A 15,982-nucleotide genomic window follows, 5' to 3' on the forward strand; every position below is an offset into this window, starting at 1 on the left:
CCATGCATGCAGATTCCACACCTGCCAGGCGTATCAACGCCACACCTGGAATACACATCCATTCCCCATCTAGAACCCTTGTCAATTCCCCACCTGGAAAACACATCAATTCCACACCTGAGAGTGTGGCCAACCTAGAGCCTGTTAGCAGTTGGCTTTTTAGCAGATCTGAGCGCCCCTCTCCGAGAAGGAACGGGCTCCGCCTTGCTAAAGCCAGGCCCCCGCCGAATCTGTTGCAGGCGTTCCAGATTTTCTAAGCATATGCAGAGCGAGAGGGGCCGCGTGCCAAGGCATGTGCGGCAGAGTCGTGTTCTGGAAAAAGCGATTGGAAGGAGGAAAAAAAACTTATTGTCTGTATTCCATTGTTGCTATAGCCACAGCCTGCGTGGAAAATCCTTCTGCCTCCCTCTACTTCAAAGTAATTTCCTCGCCAGGCATGGATGGACGGATTCCAGACTGCAGGAAATCTCGCCAGGGATCAGATCCTTCAAGGCATTGTTTCTCAGCTGGGTCAATTTTAAGACGTGTGGACTTCAACTCCCAGAATTCCCCAGCCAGCTGTGTCTTAAGATTGCCAAGGTTGAGAAACATTGCTTTAAAGTCCAGTTAAGTTAAAAGCTTTTGCTACCCCCCCCCCACTGTTTCCTTTGGCCCATAGCATCCGTTAGCCTCTGTCATTGTCCCTCCACCGCTTCCTTATGATCTCCGCAAACCCACCTCAGAGTTGAGCTTCCCTTTCAAAGTTGACCACCCTCAACTCATCCCAAAACCTCCAGCTTATTATTATTATTTTTTTGCATGGTCTTCCCCCCACGCGGCACGGTTTCCAAACGCCCACCTTGCACAAAGGCCACACAAACCAGCTTTCCAAGCGGGGGCAAATGACCAGGCCAGGCCTGGGCCAAGGCAGCTGAGCACCCCTGGAAAAATGATGGAAGGGGGGGGGTGTCTGACCAGCAAGTGCCCCGGACAGCAACACCATGCAAGGTGCAAACTTTAAGAGAAGAATCTTTCCAGAGACTGGAAAGTAGAATGAGAACAAGCAAGAAGCCCAGAGTCGCTCAACAGGATATGGATGGTGTATAAATATGATAAACAGATCAATAAATAGAAGGATAAATAAACAAATAAATAAATAAGGAAGGAAGGAAAGAAAGAAAGAAAGAAAGAAAGAAAGAAAGAAAGAAAGAAAGAAAGAAAGAAGGAAGGAAGGAAGGAAGGAAAGAAAAGAAAAAAGAAAGAAAGAAAGAAAAGAAAAAAGAAAGAAAGAAAGAAGGAAGGAAGGAAGGAAGGAAGGAAAGGAAGGAAGGAAGGGAAGGAAGGAAGGAAGGAAGGAAGGAAGGAAAGAAAGAAAGAAAGAAAGAAAGAAAGAAAGAAAGAAAGAAAGAAAGAAAGAAAGAAAGAAAGAAAGAAAGAACCGGGTGGGCATTCTCCCCAGAGACCCGCTCAACAGTAAAAGAAACGGAAGTTCTCCTGACTTCTTCAGCCAAATCTACATGCAACTCAAAGACGCCTTTTTAAATCTAGGATTTAAATGTATTTTTATATACAGCACAACGTTCAGGCTATTTTAAAAAAAAATAGACATTTCAGGGTATAAACAATTGTCCGGGGGAAGCTGCCTCTTCAATACAAGCCCAGTTGCTATGAAGTGGCCACATCAGAGACCGCCCCATACCAAAACCGACTCTTTCCCATTGACCGATCAATGGTGGTTTATTCCACAAACTCTAATGAGCAAACCAGAAATTTGGTGGTGGTTGTGAATCCAGTTAAGTGCCGGGGGGTGGGGGTGGGTGGGTGGGGGAATCAGTAAGCTTCAGCAGAAGGATGTTGGCCAAATTTAACAGCAGAGAGGAGAGACGGACCTTTAATCTAATAAACGCCAATATGGAGGGGCTGAAATCATGGTGGGAAGGGGGGGAATCCCATCTTGGTTTGCGTTATGCAAACAACCTCAGACCCACATATTTCTCCTTCCCAGAGAAATCCAGAGGCCTGCAAACTGCTACCGTTCTTCCAGCGAGGTGAGACTACCATTCCCATCCGCCTGGCTGGGGGCAAAACTATTTCTAGCTGACCATCACGGAAAGCGTTAGATGGAGAATTCCTGTCCCGTCCCAAAAAAAAGTTATGGGGTTAATCCTTCCCCGGATGTGCAGAATGGGATCTGAATCTTTCAAAGAGAAATGCTTTTTAAAAAGAAAAAAAAAAGGGGGGGTGGGGGAGAACCACACAGCATCTCTTCCCCCCACCTCCCCGGAGCTTTCTTCCTCTCCCTTCCGGCGCATGGATTTTGGCCAGCCCACGTGGTTTGGAGGCAAAGACGTTGGCCCACTCCACGCTGGAAGAGAAGGTGGCTTTGTCTGGGGCACAAGGAGCCAGTCTTTGGTGGCGCTGGCCTGTTTCAAACGGTCCACTTTGGAAAGCCGACGTGCCCTTGGGAGGCATAGAGGAAGGAGCAGGGATTTTGGAGAGGGGGGGGCTGTACGAGGGGGGTCGATTCTGTTTCTGCCTCCCCCAAAGTTGAGTCCTACTTTGAAAACTGTCTGCATGAATTTTTGCCCGCTTGACAATTCCCTCTCCGCCAGTCCGTTAAAAACAAGGTTTCTAAAGCTGGGCCACTGTAAGAGGGGTGGACTTCAACTCCCAGAATTCAGCTGGCTGGGGAATTCTGGGGGTTGAAGTCCATCCCACTTAAAGCGGCCAAGCTTGAGGAAACACTGATTCAGCGATCAAAGAGAGCAATTCCCACTCAGATTGATTCAATCGGGGGTCTCCAAACGGGGCCACTTTAAGACTCGTGGACTTCAACTCCCAGAATTCCTCAGCCGGTGTGTTTCTGCCTGCTGCAGGTTTCTGGCTGAGGAACGCTGGGAGTTGAAGTCCACGAGTCTTAAAGTGGCCACGTTTGGAGAGCCCTGGATTAGACCCCCCCTCTCCCCCAAAGAAACCTTCATTTAACCAGGAATCTTCATCAAAGAGAGCACCGCCATCGGTTTTGAGGCTGTTTCCACTGTGAAACAGCCCCGATTCCTCTTCCTCAACCTCCACACCTCCCCAAAGCTTCCTCTGCGTCCCTGGGTGTGGGGGGGGACACACAACCTGTAGCCCCCATCGGTCCTAGCTCAAGAAAACTGGCTATTTTTGCATGAACCTTTTTAGCCAAACACTCAAAATGGGCTAATAAGCAACCTCGGCTCTTTTATGACTCATGGACTTCAACTCCCAGAATTCCTGAGTCAGCTATGCTGACTCAGGAATTCTGGGAGTTGGAGTCCATGAGTCATAAAAGAGTCGAGGTTGCCTACCCTTGGGCTAATGCAACATGCAAAGAAAGTCCCCCATCCCAGCCCTGAAAAAGGGGAGGAGACAACGGAAGCAGGGCTCTGTCCAAGGGCCAGGTTGACTCTACCCATTGTGCATGATTACCTTGCCCCCCTTGTGGGTCTCCTTCAACGTGGCTCTTAGCAATGCCGACCTCCGAGCAGCCAAAGGTCTCCTTGGAAAGATCTGACAGGTTCCGTTTCTTGTTTTTCCAACCTCCCGGAAAAGAGACGATGGGGGAGGTGGCGAGTGCGAATTCAGTGAGAGGCCAGGGTCGCTCCGGTCAAGGTCCTCGTCCAGTTGCGTTGCCCTTCGTCCTGCCTGCCCGCCCCGCCGCAGGCCTTCAGAGGACGCTGACCCGCTCGGCTAAGCCCTGCACCTCCATCTCCTCCTCTTCTTGCTCTCCGGCCTCTTCCACCTCTTCCTCCTCCTGCAGCCGGCGAACGCGCAGATGCGCCGGGTACTGCAGGCTGTGCTCCGCGGCAAACTGCTCCCAACGGGTGTCGTCGCTCTCGTGGGTTATGTAGCGCACGAACATCCGGCTCTCCAGCTCCCGGAGGTCCAGCCAGGTCTGGTAATCCTGAACAGGAGAGGGATGGGGGGGGAGGGGCAGATGGAAAGCAGGCAGCAGGTTTGTGGTGGTCTTTCTTAGGGACCAGCTGGTGTCAGGCCCAGACAACCAAGAACGACACACGGGTGGCTACATTGACACTCCCAGCCACACGGAGAGGGCAGAATAGGAGAGCAAAATCCCACTCATTTCTAGCACTGATGATAGTGCCCAGTTGGGTAATGAAATGTCTGCAAGAAAACCACCCAGCTCAGAGAGCACCCAGGACCCACCCCACAGATCTTCTCTTGCTCCTCCTCCTCCCTTCTAGCACTGATGATATTACCTACTCTGGTAATGAAACGTCAGCAAGAAAACCACCCAGCTCAGAGAGCACCCAGGACCCCATAGTTCTCGGACCCCTCCTCCTGCCCTTCTCCTCCTCTATTTTGAAAACCTTCCTCCCTTCTAGCACTGATGATGTTACCCAGTTGGGTGATGAAATGTCTGCAAGAAAACCATCAAGTTCAGAGAGCACCCAGGGCCCCACAGTTCTCCTCCTCCTCCTCCTCCTCCTCCTCCTCCTCCTCCTCTTCTTCTTCTTCTTCTTCTTCTTCTTCTTCTTCTTCTTCTTCTTCTTCTTCTTCTTCTTCTTCTTCTTCTTCTTCTTCTTCTTCTTCTTCTTCTTCTTCTCCTCCTCCTCCTCCTCCCCCTCCTCCTCCTCCACCTCCCTTCTAGCACTGATGATATTGCCTACTCTGGTAATGAAACGTCTGAAAGAAGCCCACCAAGCTCAGAGAGCACCGAAGAGCCTTCGATTCAGGACCTTTACAGTCCAAATGTACAGCGGAGGTCGTGGTGGGGAAAACCTGACCTGGAGTGACCCATTTGGGTCAGGAGCGATTCAGCGCAGCACAGCCCCCACCTCTTCAACCTACCTGTAGCCAACTGTGGCTGAGTGATTTATCCACACTGTAACGTTTCCTCATCTTCACCTGGAGCAGGTTGTTGATCAGATCGATGGCTGAGAGGGGGCGAAAGGAGAGGTGAGCCTTAAAACTGGGCTTGTTTATTAATGTACTCAGCCATTACATTTCTGTTGCCGCCCAACTCAACCCAGGTGAGGCTAGGTGGGGATGGGATGGATGGATGGAAGGAACGGAGAGAGGAAGGAAGGAAGGAAAAAAGAAAAAGAAGGAAGGAAGGAAGGAATGGAGAGGAGAGAGAAAATGAAGGAACATAGAGAAGGAACAGTGAAAAAAGGAATAGAGAAAGAAGGATGTAAGGAATAGTGAGGAGGAAGGAAGGAAGAGAAAAGGAAGGAATAGAGAAAGTAGGAAGGAAGTAATAGAGAGATAGAAAAGGAAGAAATAGGGAGGGAGGAAGGAAGGAAGGAAGGAAGGAGGGAGGAAGGAAGGAAGGATCCCCAATTGGCTTTCAATCAATGCATCCTCCAATAATCCAAATAACCAGGATGAAGAAAGACATCAGACATAAATAAGACACAGCCACACAGGGCCCCATTCACGCGAGACGTTCTATTTGTGAGTCAGAATCTAACACACACACCCCAAACTAGAAACCCAAACATTGTGGAGGGCGTAGTTCTACTCTCTGAGCCAATATTTTTCAACCTTGGCCGCTTTAAGACGGGTGGACTTCAACGCCCAGAATTCCCCAGCCAGCTCTGCTTCCACCCACCCTTCCGCCCGCCTTTCGTCCTCTTTCCCAGGAGAGTCACCTCCGACCGAAATCTTCCGCCAGGGGTTGTGCGGGTACATGAAGTCGGCGTTCTGGATCTGGTCGTTGATGTCCTCGTCCTCGTTGAACGGGAAGGTGCCGCTCAGGCTGACGTACATGATGACGCCCACCGACCACATGTCCAGAGAGCGGTTGTAGCCCTGGTTGAGCAGGACCTCGGGGGCCAGGTAGGCCGGGGTGCCCACCACTGAGCGGCGGAAGGATTTCTCCCCAATGATGCGGGCGAAGCCAAAGTCGCACAGCTTCACCTGCGGAGCAGAGACCGGAGGGAGGGAGGGAGGTTTAGCTGATGGGCGTGGCTGTACAGGTGGTCCTCAACTTACGACAGCCTGTTTAGTGACCCTTCCGAGTTACAAAGGTGCTGAAAAAAAGGGACGCAGGACCGGTTCTCACAGTTTTGACCATGGTCACGTGATCCAAATCCAGACGGCTTGGCAACTGGTTCACATTTAACGACGGTCGCAGCCTCCCGGGGTCACGTGATCCCCTTTTTGCGACCTTCTGACAAGCCACGTCAATGGGGGAAGCTGGATTCACTTAACAACCAGGTGACTAACTTATCAACTGCAGTGATTCGCTTAACAACGGTGGCCAGAAAGGTCGTAAAATGGGGCCAAACGTCTCACTTGACGCCATAAGTTTTGGGCTCCATTGTTGCTGTTAAGTCAGGCATGTCAAATTCGCGACGTATCGCGACTTTTTCCCCATTTCTGGCAATGGGGTGGGCGCGGTTTCAGCGTGACGCATCCGGCCCATGGACCAGCAGTTTGACATGCCTGTCATAAGTCAAGGACTGCCTGTAAATCAATCAAGTTGAATTTTCACACATAAAGCTCATTTTTCACGCCTGGCACTGAAAAGAAGGTATGACCCTGAGATTTTGGTATACAAAGATAGTAATAATAATAATAATAATAATAATAATAATAATAATAATAATAATAATACCTGGGGGAAGGGCTCAGCTGATGCCAGGAGGACGTTTTCAGGCTTCAGGTCGCAGTGAACGATGTTCTTGAAATGCAGATGTCGGAGGGCAACCAGGACCTGAAGGGAGAGGAAACATCCAGAAGGAACAACTTAACTAATAGAAGAAAATATTTTGTAGCTTAGGGCTGAACTGAGGGGCTTCTTGGTGCTCTCTGAGCTTGGGGGTTTCCTTGCAGACGTTTCATGACCCAACTTGATTACATCTTCAGTGTTGGGTAATGAATGTTGAATTACCTAGTGCCCAGGACTCCATAGTCCTTCTCCTTCTCCTCCTCCTCCACTCTGCAAACTCCACTCCCTTCTAGCACTGATGATGTTACTTATGGAATGGGATAAAATGATCAGAAGCAAAGTACAGAAATTACATTTGACAGGTTGGTAACTTAGAAAAGGGACCGAGAAAGTGCTGTCTTTCTTTTGAGATTGCTGGAGTCGTTCTGACTCTAGAAGACACTTGACAGGTTCCAGGTTGATCCCATTTTCCTTCCAGAGAGCCCCAAAGAGGATTTTTGCTCTTTGTTTTAAGGAACCTATAGCATCCCCCTGGGAACAATCTGTAATCAAGTCATTGTTTTGAGATCAAGGCAGAAGCAATATTTTTAGTTAGGACTCTGGAGCCCCCTAGTGACAGATCCGTGCTTTACATCCTTCAAGATTTGGGCGGCAGGAAGTTTAGAAAGAAAGAAAGAAAGAAAGAAAGGAAGGAAGAAAGAAAGAAAGGAAGAAAGAAAAAGAAAGAAAGAAAGAGAAGGAAGGAAGAAAGAAAGAAAGAAAGAAAGAGAAGAAAAAGAAAGGAAGGAAGAAAGAAAAGGAAAGAAAGAAAGAAGGAAGGAAGAAAAAAGAAAGAAAGAAAGAAAGAAAGAAAGAAAGAAAGAAAGAAAGGAAGGAAGGAAGGAAGGAAGGAAGGAAGGAAGGAAGAAAGAAAGAAAGAAAAAAGAAAAGGAAGGAAAGGAAGGAAGAAAGAAAGAAAGAAAGAAAGAAAGGGAAGAAAAAGGAAGGAAGGAAGGAAGGAAGAAAGAGAAAGAAAGAGGAAGGAAAGAAGAAAGGAAGAAAGAACGAAAGAAAGAAAGAAAGAAAGAAAGAAAGAAAGAAAGAAAGAAAGAAAGAAAGAAAGAAAGAAAGAAAGAAAGAAAGAAAGATCTGGAGAAGCCTTTCTACCTGGGTGATCAGGAACTTGGTCAGTCTCTCTGGGAGCCGGCCCTTCTCCGAAGACAGGATCATCTCCAACATATCCCCGTGGAGCTTCTCCATCACGACAAAGACTTTCTCCGGGGTCTCAAACATGCATTCCAGGTTTACAATCCCAGGGTGCCTCAGACTCTGGGACGGGGTCAGAATGAAAAACAGGAGGCTTAACCTTAAGGCAGCAAAGGGGCTCCCCAGCCCACCCAGCGGAGAGAATGATGGCAGGCTGGGTGCCACAAGGGAGTCAACCGGTCGTTTTATTTTGGTGTTGACCAGCAGAGCCAATATCTGTGCAGCCTGAATCAGGAGAGAACTTGACTAGAAGAAAAACCAGCTAAAACCTCCTATATAGCGATACGCCTGAAATTGCAAGTTTAAGATCTTATACAGTTAAGAAACATTAATATAGTTAAGGCATCCAGGCAATCTGAGTAAGGCAATCACGTCATTTAGAAGAACAGTAAAATTACCAACCTGAAGTATAGTACTATTATAATACTAAAATCCATGGGGGGGGGAGGAAAGGTGTAATTAATAAAAAATATTACGTCTAGAGAAAATGCCCTGCTTTGGTGCAGTGCTTCTCAATCTTGGTCACGTCACGATATGTGGACTTCAACTCCCAGAATTCCTTCCCGGCTGAGGCATTCTGGGAGTTGAAGTCCACCAGTCTTAAAGAGGTCAGGTTTGGAGACCTCTGGTTGAAAACCGAAAGGTGAGAGTTCGATCACAATGTATTTATCAATCTTGCCCACCGACTCTGGCCGCTTAATGATCAAAAACGAAATGAAATAGAAAGGAAAAGTGAGAATCCCCCGATGGGGGGGGGCACCAGACTGGGTGGGACCGCTCACCTGCAGGATGGCGACCTCGTTGCGCAGTTGACTCTCCTGCTTTGTGGGGAAACGAAGCTTGTCGATGACCTTCACCGCCACATCCCGACCTGTCTTGCGGTGCTTCCCTGGCAGGGCAAGAGAGACGTTGCGGAGTCAGCCGGTTCCCACCCACCCCCCTCCAGACCAGCCCCGAGTCTCCCCAGAGATGACGCTTCCTCTTGCAGGGCGTGAATCCTTGGACAAAAGGGTTGGGAGATGCCTTCAAGACGTTATCTTCCCTACGGTTGCCCTGATTGGGCTCATCCCTTAAGAATTGCCAAACTTTTGATTGAGGTTAAGGGTTAATAGTCCGGAAAGGGAGAGGGAGGCGGGAGAAGGAAGGGAGAGGAGAGGGAGAGGGGGAGAGGGCTCTCCTTCAGCTGTTTGTGGCTCTCCTTCAGTTGTTGAACTTAAGTTCTCAGCACAGCAGTGACAGAGACAACGAAACATGGAACGTTGCAAGATTTGAGGACCACATTTGGCCCTTTCGGAGATCCGCTTCCAGAGACATTCCCACAAGCTTTGGGGTGTGCATCACAACATTTCAAGAACGGCACGGTGTAGGATTATGAAATGGGAACAAATCCACCCTCCATCCTCTTTTTGACCTCTGTGGCAGCTGCCATCTCGACTTTTGGACACCCATTGTTCTGTGACAAAACCTGGGAAAAGGAATGAGGGTTACCTCCGTAGACCACGCCAAACTGCCCGGAGCCCAGGACCTCATCGGGGAATATCTGGTAGACGGTGGCGATATCCTGCAGTGGGACAAAGAAGTCACCTATTGAGGTCACCTTCAGCGGATGACGAGATCGAAGAACGAGACTCGGAGGAAGAAGAATGGCGGCCGGTAGGACACTCACCACGTTCTCCTGGATTTGGCTGTTGGACACAGAGATCCGCAAAGACGCTTGTCCTAGATGAGACAAGAAGAAAAGATTTAACCTCCTCCATGTCTTGACTCCCTCTTCTCTCTGGCTCACCCGGAACTGGGCCCCCGGAAGCCACTTTGTAGGCCACGATCTATCGCCGTGGGACCCCAAACCAACAAGAGGAGGCAAGGTAATACCCTTTCCCGTCATTAGAGGGCAGTGTTGCACAAGGAGCACGCTCAGAAGGGAAACTTTGATTCACCCAGGATTGATTTCTTGGCAAGGAAACTACGAGTAGTCCTCGCTTACTGACCATTCCTTCAGCAACTGTTTGAAATGATGCTGAAGAAGGAGACTCATGACTGGTCCTCAAAGTTATGGCCGTTGCAGCGTGCCCACGGTCACGTGATCATGATCTGGGCACTTGGAAACCAATGCACCTTTATGAGGATTGCAGCATCACAAAGTCCCATGATCCCCATATGCGAGTTTCCCTGGCAGAACCTCACACCTTCACAACTTCACACCCCTGGCTTCCTACAAGCAAACTCAATGGGGAAGCCGGCAGGGAAGTTTGCAAGTCACAGTCCTGTGACTTTGTGCTTCATGACCTCAAGGGATCTGCTTAACGACCACGCCTGGAACTGACGTCATAAGTCAGGGCCGTCGTGAGACGTTCCACTTCACAACGGCCTCCCTTGCAATAGAGTTGCCGCCCCCCGCGGCAGTCAGTAAGTGAGGATTACCTCCGCAAGCGTCACCCGGGCGCAGGTCTGTGCGTGCCGCACTTACTGTGGGGGGGCTGTCCCTGGGCAGTCGGCGCCCCCTGCAGGACGACCGGCATGAAGGCTTGGCGGAGGGCCGTCTCCCAGGCCTTGGCGTGTTCCAGGCTGTCTCCGCCGTGCTGCGGGTTGCTGGGGGCGCCGTTCTCGCCCACGTAGTAGGTGGCGTTGGCGGTGATGATTTCGAAGCAGTGAGGATTGGCGCCGGACGGCATGAGGGAAAAGTCCTGAGCCGGCTCCACGGCCAAAATCTCCGACAACGGGATCTCCTGGCGGAGGTGGAAAAGCGGAAAGAAAGGAAAAAGGGAAATAAATCAGTTCTTTTCCAGAGAAAGGTAGTCCTCGTTTTACGACGGCTGGCTTAGCAACCGTTCAAAGTTACGACAGAGCCCCCCCCCAAAAAAGCTGCTTCTGGCCTGGTTCTGAAATTCTGACGTCTGTCCGACCCTCCCCGTGGTCATGTGACCATATTTGGGGGCACTCAGCAACCGGACCTCATTTATGGCTGTTTGGGGTATCCAGTGAGATTTACAACATATTTTTTTTTGCAAAAACTGCCGTTTCTTTCCAAATTCGGGGCAAAAACACCCATAGCGAACTGGAGGGGGGGGTTGAGTAAGGCTGGGGATGGAGCTGGGGATGGAGTAGATGACCTCAAGCCTGCCCCTCCCCACTCTGGAATCCTCTGCTGGTTTGCTTCCTGGGCTGTGAAAGGCCAGCCCCTTCCCCTAGTCCAGGGGTAGGCAACCTCGGCTGTTTTATGACTCATGGACTTCAACTCCCAGAATTCCTGAGTCAGCATAGCTGACTCAGGAATTCTGGGAGTTGGAGTCCATGAGTCATAAAACAGCCGAGGTTGCCTACCCCTGCCGTAGCCTTCTGCTCTCTTTTTCCACCAAAAAGTTTCAGCTGAGAGAAGACACCCCCGCCCACCCCCAGCAAAGGGCAGAAGCTTGCTAGGCCAAGGGGGTCCCTGTCCTGGAGACCCCGAGGAGACGAGACTCACCTTGTAGTAGCGGTTGCTACTGTTGTTCTGGAAGAGGGTGAGGCACTTGCTGTCCAGCCGCCAGTAGTGGCGTTTCCGCTGCAGAAGGAGGGAAAAGCAAAAATGGGTTGGGGGATCAAGGGGAGGAAGGGGCTTCTCTGGCGATGAAAGGCCCCCTCTTGGCACAGCCTGCTATTGACATAGAAAATGGGTGGACTTCAACTCCCAGAATTCCCCAGCCAGCACGTGCAACAGAGTTGCCGATCACATGAGCTGGCTGGGGAATTCTGGGAGTTGAAGTCCACAAGTCTTAAAGCGGCCAAGCCTGGAGACCCCTGCTCCAGGCATCGGGGCATTTGGTCCAGCAAAGAGACCAGCCATGGTGAAGCCCTTGTGGGACACCCTCTTGCAAGGAATCCTGAACGCAGCGCTACGAAGCCTCCAGGAGATCCCTCTGCAGCGCCTCTTCTGATCCATTTTGAGCCCCGCAGCCCCTTCCCCTCGGCTCACCAGGGTGTCCTTGTTGCTGAAATGCACCATCCAGCCTTCCTTCAGGGCCGTGCTGGACTTGCGGGTGGTCTGGCGGACGGACTGCACGACTCGCATCAGGGGGATGTACCCCACGGAGCTGGGTGGACAGAGGGGCAGGGGCACAGGTCAGAGGGGCGACGGAAAAGCCCCCCCATGGGAAAAGGAGACCCCAAAGATGGGGAGGGCTTCACCGGAAGTGCTGAAAAATCAAAATTATCAACGGCCTGGGGGGAGAGGAGGAGTCGTAATACAGGCAGTCCTGGACTTAACACTTATGCGGCGAAGTGAGGCATTCGCTAAGTGAGTTTCACCCCGTTTTATGACCTTTCTCGCCACAGTTGTTCAGTGAAGCACGGCAGTGGTTAAGTTAGTTACAGGCAATCCTCAACTTATAACGGTTTGTTTAGTGACTGTTGAAAGTTACAATGGTACTGAAAAAAATGACACGGGATCACGTGACCCTGGGTACGCTGCAACCGTCGTAAATGTGAGTCGGTTGCTAAGCGCCTGAATTCCGATCCCGTGACCGCGGGGACACTGCAACGTTCCTAAGTGTGAAAAACGGTCCTTTTTTCAGTGCCGTTGTAACTTGAAATGGTCACTAAACGAAGACTGAGTGTGTTGCAAAAGCCGGACCTCCCACCTGGCCCCCTCACCTCTGGGACTTCTGGAGGCTGTCCGCGTCCTCGTCCATGCGCAGCTCGCTCTCTGAGTGGGATCCCGGGATGATCCCCGAATCGTCGGACTCGTCCATGAGCGAGTTCTTATCCGCCTCGCTGAGATCACTTGATTCTTCCACGGAAACATCTGGGGGAGGAAGAGGGGAGGAATCCAGGGATCCAAATCCAGCACGGGAGATCTGGTCACCCTGATTGCAACCGTGGGGATTTCCCGCTGGGTGGGATCAAAACAGTTAAAGGAGGGGCCACAGCCCTACCGGTAGTCCTCGCCTGACGACCACAAGGGGGCCAGAATTTCCTGGGCTAAGCGAGGCAGTTAAATACATCGCGCTCAACTTTATGACCTTTCCGCCACGGTCGTTAAGCGAATCACTGCCGTTGTTAAGCGAATCACGTGGTCAGAAACTGCTGGAAGGTCAGCTCTGCATTCTTTCACGCCAGTCCGGCATCCGGTGTCGCTCCTTCCCCAGCCAGCGTAAAATCACACACACACACACACACACACACACCCTGGCCAGAGTCTCTTCCGTCTTGTCCCGCCTGCAACATGAAACGTCTTTGGAACTCACCACCACCATTAAAGGAGGCCTCTCCCAGACAGTCATTGGGCACTCGGGTCGCGCAACGCTTGTGGCAGTTGAATTTGCAATCTGGAGGGAGTTGGGGGGGAGGAGAGAAAGAAAGGGGGGGCACTTTTCAGTGACTCCAAAAAGTCCCTCGCTCACCTTCCGTCCAGGAAAAGGGCTGGCCTTTGGGGGATGTAATGCCATCAGCCGCCAGCAGAGGGAGACCAGAAACAAAACGGGTTCTAGCCTGGCAAGGCCAGCATTGCACCTGCAGCTGTCAGGCTGCAAGTATCTGGTAGCGGGGAGTTCCCCATTCCCCCTCCCATACATGTTACGGAAATGAGCCCGCTCACCTTTGCACTGAAGGCCCTGGCGGAAGAGGCCTTTGAGGAGTTTCTTGCAGTACTGGCAGACGGTGGGGCGGGTGTAGGAGTGGATGAGGAAGGTGTGGGGCACCTTCACCTTGGAGAGGAAGAGCTTGTCCAGCTCAATGGGGCGGCCGATGTAGGTGGAGGAGGTCAGGCGGCGGGGAAAGAGCTCCGTGGAACACCGACTCTGGGCCAGGAACGGGGCGGAGAAGAGGACAGGATCAGGGCAAGGANAAGGAAGAAAGGAAGGAGGGAAGGAAGGAAGGGAGTGAGGGTGGGAGGGAGGGAAGGGACAGAGGGAGGAAGGAAGGAAGGAAGGAAGGAAGGAAAAGAGGGGACTGAGCCCTGGCCAAGAAAGTACATGTAGTCTTCAACTTACAACAGTTCACTTAGTGGCCATTCAAAGTTACAACCGCACTGAAAAAAGTGACTTACAACTATTTTTCACACTTACGAAGGTTGCAGCATTCCCCCCCCCCCGGTCACGTGATCAAAATTCTAGTCCTCAAGGCTCAGAAGAAACCAAGCAGAGGCCAAGCGGAGCTGCCTCAAGCCCGGTGGGGGGAGGCCGGGCTGACTCACCAGATCGTCCGGGGCGCAGGGCAAGGATTCGGTGATTGACAGCCGCAAGGATTGTGAGTTGGCCAGCGAGGTGGACGAGAGGCGACGCTTCCTAGCGCTGCTGCAGTTGTTGGGGATGCTGAAGGCGCAGCGTTTGTGGTAGTTCAGGCCACAACCTGTGGGGCAGAAGAGGCCACGGGGCCGGGAGATTAGAAGAAGGCAAGGGTAAATAAGGTATTTCTTTAATAATCATTTTAAATCCTTTGCCAGTGAAATTATATTACTATATACTGTTCACTTTGCAGGCTGAGAGGGAATTCACAACAGCTCTGCAGGGTAGGTCAATGCTCCGTTTGAGGGTTTCTTGACCTTGGCAACTTTAAGTTGTGTGGACTTCAACTCCCAGAATTCCCCAGCCAGCAAAGAATGCCGGGAGTTGAAGTCCACACACTTCTTAAAGTTCATTAGCATGCCAGCTGGGGAATTCTGGGAGTTGAAGTCCACACAACTTAAAGTTGCTAAGGTTGACAAACATTACTCCATTCCATGCATATCTCTCAGGTCTCCCTTTCTGATGTGCAGACTCTGGACATGTCCAGATGTTTCAAATCATGAAAAGACATTTCTTTTTCCCACAAGGAAAATAAAAATAAAGATTTCTATTCCGCCAAGGAAAATAGGAGATATAGGCCGCTATCTGATGGCCATCATGAAAAGGGGAGAAAAATCCATCTTTTAGCAACCCCAATTCTCTACTGCGGCTTTCCATTCCCCCCTTCCCCAAATAAACCCCGTTCTTCAAGCCGGTCCTGAGTGCAAATCTAGCATTCTTAGAAGTAGAAAACTGCCTTTAGTTTTCTGCAGGTGTTTTTTTTCTTTTCTTACCGTCACATTTGAGGCCTTGGCGGACCAAACCGAAAAGCATCTCTCCACAGTGGTCGCAGAAGGCCGGGGCCCGGTACGAGTGGACATTGAGAGCGTGCGGACGGATCTGGAAGTCCTCAAAAGTAGCCGAGGCTGCAGAAAGAGAGAGAGAGTGAGAGAGAGTGAGAAAAACTGGGGAGGAAAATCCAAATAATGATTGTTCTTTTCTGCACTTCACGTCAAGCACTTTGATTCCGGTTTTCATGCAAGTAGCAAAACCTTTGGGTGACCCTCTTAATTGGCTGATCTCCAAACCTCAAAGTCTTTTAAATGTGTTTTTAGTTAGCAGGAGATGAGATAAGTAGCTGCCTTAACTTATCTTTTATCATTGTTTTTCCAACAATGGGTGGAAACTGAACAAAGAGAGAAGCAACCTGGAATTAAGGAGAAACTTCCTGACAGCGAGGACAATTGACCAGTGGAACAGCTGGACACCAGAAATTGTGGGTGTTCTTATCACTGAAGGTTTTTAAGAAGAGGCTGGACAGTCACTTGTCTGAAATGGTATAGGGTATCCTGCTTAAGGGGGGGGGGGGCTGGACTAGAAGACCTCCAAGGTCCCTTCCAGCTCTATTCTATTATATCTAGCTATCTACTTGTACATATTTAACCCGTTGCTTAAATTTAGCTACTCTGGTGCAAATGATCCGATCTAAAACTAAAGGAAGGGGCTGGATTCACACAGCCAGCTAAGACATTTAAAAAAACAAACAAACCCTGTCCCTAATTAAAACAAACCAAGTTTAGCTGCTGCCATCTTTACCCGATTGCTAACCTTAGTTTTCATTTAGGGATATTTTTTTTAAATTAGGGTGAATTCAACCATTGGGAGTCTGCTGGGTTTTTGCTTTCTTGCAGATGTTTCACTATCTGACTAGTGCTAGAAGGGAGCAGAAGGAAGAAGGAAGAAAGAAGAAGAAGAAGAAGAAGAAGAAGAAGAAGAAGAAGAAGAAGAAGAAGAAGAAGAAGAAGAAGAAGAAGAAGAAGAAGAAGAAGAAGAAGAAGAAGAAGAAGAAGAAGAAGAA

General features: G+C 50.2%; 1 protein-coding gene across 1 annotated transcript in view; it reads right to left on the reverse strand.

The window, feature by feature from the left end:
- Positions 1-3,670: 3,670 nt before the first annotated feature.
- The window catches only part of PRKD2 (protein kinase D2), a 20,041-nt gene continuing 7,729 nt past the window's right edge, over positions 3,671-15,982 (reverse strand). The window contains exons 3-18 of the mRNA XM_029285048.1: positions 14,919-15,050; positions 14,020-14,209; positions 13,458-13,657; positions 13,108-13,188; positions 12,515-12,665; positions 11,838-11,955; positions 11,349-11,426; positions 10,353-10,611; positions 9,552-9,604; positions 9,374-9,446; positions 8,668-8,774; positions 7,787-7,948; positions 6,587-6,685; positions 5,619-5,886; positions 4,816-4,901; positions 3,671-3,907 (exon numbers count right to left, since the gene is read on the reverse strand). Of these exons, the coding sequence (XP_029140881.1) occupies positions 3,671-3,907; positions 4,816-4,901; positions 5,619-5,886; positions 6,587-6,685; positions 7,787-7,948; positions 8,668-8,774; positions 9,374-9,446; positions 9,552-9,604; positions 10,353-10,611; positions 11,349-11,426; positions 11,838-11,955; positions 12,515-12,665; positions 13,108-13,188; positions 13,458-13,657; positions 14,020-14,209; positions 14,919-14,958 (2,202 nt within the window). The 5' untranslated portion in view covers positions 14,959-15,050. The remainder of the gene's footprint in view (positions 3,908-4,815; positions 4,902-5,618; positions 5,887-6,586; positions 6,686-7,786; positions 7,949-8,667; positions 8,775-9,373; positions 9,447-9,551; positions 9,605-10,352; positions 10,612-11,348; positions 11,427-11,837; positions 11,956-12,514; positions 12,666-13,107; positions 13,189-13,457; positions 13,658-14,019; positions 14,210-14,918; positions 15,051-15,982) is intronic.

This window comes from Protobothrops mucrosquamatus, unplaced genomic scaffold (assembly GCF_001527695.2).
Source record: "Protobothrops mucrosquamatus isolate PMUCROS unplaced genomic scaffold, P.Mucros_1.0 scaffold1232, whole genome shotgun sequence".
In the NCBI taxonomy this organism is placed as follows: Eukaryota; Metazoa; Chordata; class Lepidosauria; order Squamata; family Viperidae; genus Protobothrops; species Protobothrops mucrosquamatus.